Below are 5,417 nucleotides of genomic sequence, written 5' to 3'. Positions count from 1 at the left end.
TTTTTATTTTTCTTAATATTTAATTTTTTTTACTAATTATATTTACAATTTTTATCACTTTTTTTATTACAATGCATGAAGTAACAAAAAAAAATCTTAACAATGCATTATATAGATCTGTTAGTAAGAATATTGTCTACACATGATAGCACTGCAAAGGATCAAACAAGTGCAAGTTTGATAAACAAGTTCATTTTGAATAAGTTTGATGCATTATCACAATATCTTTTCATTTTTAAAAATTTATCTTTACACATTACAATGTAATTTGTAAATGATATTTTGATTCATCTTTTATTTTTAAATAATTATCTTTATTAATATATATTAATTTCATATTTTATTTATATATATATAAAATATAGTGCCACAATATATAACATAATCAGCGGTACATTTGAATATATAAATAAAAGGCCTTATATCTCTTAGATTGAGGCCTTTTATTTTTTTGTAAGAGCTCATGGGCCCAGCCCAAAACCAAGAAAAATGAAGCTGGGTGTGGGCCGTGAGGCGGATATTTTGAGAATCGCGCCGGTGAAAACGATGTGGAAATCGAGCCGCGCGTTAACCACAATACCAACCCATTCCCAACCACCAGACTGTATATCTCTCTGTTTCTGCACTCGAGACCGAGGGAGAGAGAGTGACAGCCTTATCGAAATACACTTTCTTTTCTTACTAGACGCCCCAATATCAGAGGACTCTTTTCACCATTCAACCACAGTAAAATGGCCTGCGGCTTCTCATTGCAGATGGTCCATATCCCTCGCCTAACTTTCCAGGTCAGTTTTGCTGGGAAAGTTTTTCCTACTTCGATTTTCTCCCATTGAAGTGTTTGACTTGTCCTGCATTTTCCTTTCATTCCTACAGGGTCAAGATATTTCAAACGTGCATAGGCCGCTTATGATAAATTCGCGGTCAGGTTACTCCCAGAGTCAAACTTTGATCTCGCCTGGAAGAGCCTTAACATCGAAATTAAACTATTCAACATGTTTCCCTGTTACCCAACTTTCTAAATCTCCTTCCTTTAAATACCGGAGAATGGTTTGCAACTCGATCGCAAATGTAAGTACTTTATCATTAGTTTCTGTAAAATGGAAAAGTAATACATCTGAAATGTGCAATTTGAGCTCTGTTGGTTTACATTTGGTTCAGTGTTCACTGTTCAGCTTCTTACACATGTTTGGATTTAATTTAGGAAGTAGCGTTGCAATCAAAAGTGACAACCAAGTGCTTCTTTGATGTTGAAGTTGGAGGTGAACCTGTTGGTAGAATTGTGATGGGCCTTTTTGGGGATGTTGTTCCAAGAACTGTTGAGAACTTCCGTGCCCTCTGCACAGGCAAGCTATGCCTAGACTTCTATATTCACTCTTTCAAACCAGTTTTATTCTTATCTTCCCGGAACTATGTTCATTAGATCAACATATTTTTTGTTGATGTTGTTGTTGCAGGAGAGAAAGGGTATGGTTACAAAGGATGTTCCTTCCATCGAATTATTAAAGATTTCATGATCCAGGGAGGTGATTTTACAAACGGAAATGTAAACTCTCTCTTGCTTTCGTCTCAATACTTTCTAAAGGTATATACCTTTTAAAAATACTTCTCATTGCTAAGCAGAAAACTGGTTCATTTTCTGGCTGCAGGGAACTGGAGGACGAAGTATTTATGGGTCCAGGTTTGAAGATGAGAATTTTGACTGTAAGTTGTGCTGTAATAATAAAGAGCGTGCAAAAATTATGCACTTCGCATCTTTTTGTTCAAAAATTTTGGAGTTTATATTGGGGCTGTTAGGTTATGGGATATCGTAATGAGTGCTAGAGTGTACTGATATTTGAGGTTGTTGGCTGCAGTGAAGCATGTTGGACCTGGAGTATTAAGCATGGCCAATGCAGGTCCTGATACCAATGGGAGCCAATTCTTCATTTGCACTGTAAAGGTGATCTAGCTGCGGCTGCCTTATTCTTTTTTGTAGATGATGTATCTGGTTGCACTATTCCAATTTGAAATCCATTATATTTGTTGGAAGTTGTGCTTTTATGGTCATTTTTGATAACCAAAAAGGTATGAACGTCTACTAGAACTACTCTTGCTCTGTGATTGGGATTATATCTTATTAGTATAACCTTTTGGATTGGATTCTGACTTATGTGTGCATTATCTGCTTATAGCTTAATGCTGACTGTGCGCTGCTGATATGTCTTGCTAATCAATCATGCTGCCCAAATCACTTACTTTTTTTTTTTTAATTGAGGGAAGGGGAATTCAAATCCTTCTCTCTAGGCAGGGAATCATGTACCAATCAATGAGCCAAATGCTCGAGTGCTACTTTTTATTCTTGGAGAGCTTAAATATTCATACACACAATTTTGTTAGCTTAAGTTGGTTATTTGGTTCAAACTTTACATGTAATGTTGTGTTTTTGTGTTTTACAGACTCCATGGCTGGACAATCGACATGTTGTTTTTGGACATGTTGTTGATGGAATGGATGTTGTGCGCAAACTAGAATCTCAAGAGACAAGCAGGTCAGACAGCCCTCGGGTGCCCTGCAGAATTGTTAACTGTGGGGAGCTACCACTGGACGGCTGATATGCTGTTCATGTAACAAGCATGAAAATCATGTATAAGAATCAGCATTCATTGTAGCTGAGAGAATTTTGGATGATACTCTGTAAGCTCTTGGCAGGGGTTTGCTATTGTGATTCTCATTTTTTAGGGCAATAAAGCTTGCAGATCCCATGAAAATTCTTCTCTTAATGTAGCATCTTATTTTATTAATTTCAATCTATTTCTCTCCATTGCCTTCATTGCCATAAATTTAGTTAAGTACATGAATCATAAAGATACATATCTTACATTCTAAGTACATGTGGATATTACAGAGCTTCGGTCATTTATATAGTAAGCTTAACATGAATACTTCCCATGTACATAATATAACAAGGATAGCCTCCCTTCAAAACCAGGAATTTTCAACTTTCTATGCAAGGACGACAGTTTCAACTGCAGCAGATTGGATAACTTGCTCCATCTGCTCCTCTTCACCTTCGCATATCTCAGGTATTGCTTCTTTGATATTGTGGATGCTACTCAAGGCATAGTCTGCACCAGGCACCAGTACCGAGCTCCCCACCTGCCATCAGTATTCTCCAATGTTAGCTAAAACTGAACGCTGAGTGTTAATGGTAGCAAATAGAACCAATGCTTTATGCTTTTGCTTGTTTATGTTTAGCCATTCAAGCTAATTGTTCCGGCAGGTTTTTAGATGCTGTGAATGCCATACAAAAACGAAAGGCAGCTTACTATAACTGTGTGAAGCCCTGCTGCTTTTCCACTCCCGATGTTTCGAGCACTATCATCAAAGAAAATCTGAAAAAATAAAAAAATGATGGGGAATCCATGAATCATTTACATAGTTTTAAAAGGGGTAGAGGCCAAAATTTGTACAAATTCAAGAAGGATTGAGTCTTTACCGTTTTCTTTGGATTGACATTCGCAATCCGAATGGCAGCTTCAAAAGCTTCCAGTGAGGGTTTACAGAGAATTGGTGAGTTGGAATTGACACAGCTGGCATCAGTTCTGTCAGCGGTGTTGGGCTCTAGGTCTGCTCCTGCCAGAACTTGATTATCATCCAGCGCATCCATGAAATCAGCTGGTTCAAGAGGAGGGTTAAGAGTTTCAAAGCAGATGATTCCTTCAAAGCAATCTTCCAAGCCCAACCTTTTAAGAACTTGACTTGCATGTGCCTTATCAGCATTCGTGAAGATCTGAAAGCATCACGAGACATCTTAGAACAGCCAAGATGCAGTATGTTTTTTAGTGAACTTTATTTCGATCAGCTAGAAGGAATTCAACTTCACAGTCTTCACTTACTATTTTCCGCTGGGGCATGGAAAGCAGAAGGTTTCTTAACACCGGATCAGGCCTCAGTGTTTCGTATGGCAATCTTCCATGAACATACGCGTGAAACTCGTCGTTGTCAAATTCATAACCAAGAGCCTGAAAGTGGGCATTTGTAACTCAACTTTTCAGATGCATATTTTTGTCAGAAACGGGGACCCAAAAATAATAAACTAACAGGAGCAGGGAATTTAGGGCAAGATAAACTCTCATTCACCTTTAAACCAGCCATTGTTGTTCCATATTCCCTGTATAATTCCAAGCACATTCTTGGTACTTCACTTTCTTCAATATTCACGTATTGCAGCATAAATTCTGCAATTAAAACAAGTCAAATTGCTTATAACATGATTATGGCCCAAAAAAAAATCTGAAGTAATCATGTTTGCTTTTTAGGGTCATACCTTCTATGTTCTTGCGGCAAGCCAAGTTGACACCTGTGCTTAAGGGGTATAGAGTATCATCCATGTCTGTAAATCATAATTGAAACCTCATAAATCAGAAATAATTCTAGATGCCTTAAAACAGGGGAGGGTTGAGCAAAAGCAGCTAGATATATCACATGATTCTGTTCTTAATGGAGAGATTAATCGTGCTATAACATACCAAAGAGCAAGCATTCATATTTAGTTCCAGTGGCTCTCCCAACAGCGTCCATCTTCATGAATGTATCTGTAAAAAAGTTCATCAGATACTGCCAGGATAATCTTAACCCTGCACTTATAAGCACTTTAGCATTAAAGTCCGATTTGGTTTCCAAATTGTTAACAGATTAAAACATGGGGAGATTGTCTTCAAGAAAATAAAGTGATGAAATGAGATTCAAGAAACTGAGAGAGACGTAATGAACCCATCAAGAGGAGCTATGGAAGAGCAAAGGCTAAGATCTTAGAGCTTGGAGCTTGGAGCTTAATGACATAGACGAGACAACCTTTTTCTTGGTTTTCAAAATGACAGCATATTCAACAAATTCCACTTAAATTTGTGATGAAAGCAAGGCAACCCCATCAATATTAACCACATAATCCGAGAGAGAACAGTCTTAAACACTGTATAGAAGAAAACAAATCAACAAGAAAACATTAAAAAAATCATAGCGCCATCGTTAAACAAATACCTAAACCAGTAGAATGAAAATAAAACAGCTCCGATGCACGATCGGAGTAGTGGCTGATGGGGCCTATTTATACGAACTCAAGGAAGGATGACCCCATCCCAGTTGAATGACGTATAGACGTGTTGAAAGGACGCTGAAATGGCTGAGGTGGTGACTATATTTTTCTTTGTTTTAATATGATCAGGAATTACGTGCCAACTAAAAGAAAAATGTATGATTCGGAATTGCCAAAGTCGTCCTGCTTTTTGTTACCTGTCATTTTCCAGTGATTGTACTGTAAGCTGCTTTAAGAAGAACTCTTGTCACCCCAACTTTTTTTGTACAGAGAATATTGATGTTGGTCCCCAAATAAAAAGAATACCATGTGTTCCGATGCATGATGGCCACCACTTATCTTT

General features: G+C 37.6%; 2 protein-coding genes across 5 annotated transcripts; one reads left to right on the top strand and one right to left on the bottom strand.

The window, feature by feature from the left end:
• LOC18613831 (peptidyl-prolyl cis-trans isomerase) lies at positions 598-2,798 on the top strand. The gene is made up of 7 exons (XM_007051268.2): positions 598-785; positions 874-1,068; positions 1,202-1,343; positions 1,455-1,543; positions 1,647-1,701; positions 1,854-1,939; positions 2,436-2,798. Exons 1-7 carry the CDS (start codon positions 732-734, stop codon positions 2,589-2,591), a joined length of 777 nt encoding a protein of 258 aa, XP_007051330.2. The 5' UTR covers positions 598-731; the 3' UTR covers positions 2,592-2,798.
• LOC18613830 (uncharacterized protein C24B11.05) lies at positions 2,760-5,150 on the bottom strand. Of its 4 annotated transcripts, none has more exons than XM_007051267.2 (8): positions 5,020-5,150; positions 4,509-4,574; positions 4,307-4,372; positions 4,120-4,217; positions 3,876-4,001; positions 3,476-3,769; positions 3,306-3,371; positions 2,760-3,135 (listed from the first exon to the last, which is right to left on the bottom strand). In XM_007051267.2, the coding sequence occupies exons 2-8, from the start codon at positions 4,564-4,566 to the stop codon at positions 2,983-2,985; spliced, it is 861 nt and encodes a 286-aa protein (XP_007051329.2). In that variant the 5' UTR covers positions 4,567-4,574; positions 5,020-5,150; the 3' UTR covers positions 2,760-2,982. The 4 variants fall into 4 exon arrangements, with proteins under 4 accessions (XP_007051329.2, XP_017969313.1, XP_017969312.1 ...); XM_018113824.1 differs by lacking the exon at positions 5,020-5,150 and adding an exon at positions 4,834-4,962; XM_018113823.1 differs by lacking the exon at positions 5,020-5,150 and adding an exon at positions 4,753-4,810.

This window comes from Theobroma cacao, chromosome 1 (assembly GCF_000208745.1).
Source record: "Theobroma cacao cultivar B97-61/B2 chromosome 1, Criollo_cocoa_genome_V2, whole genome shotgun sequence".
NCBI classification, from domain to species: Eukaryota; Viridiplantae; Streptophyta; class Magnoliopsida; order Malvales; family Malvaceae; genus Theobroma; species Theobroma cacao.
This window is presented reverse-complemented; position numbering and strand designations above follow the sequence as displayed.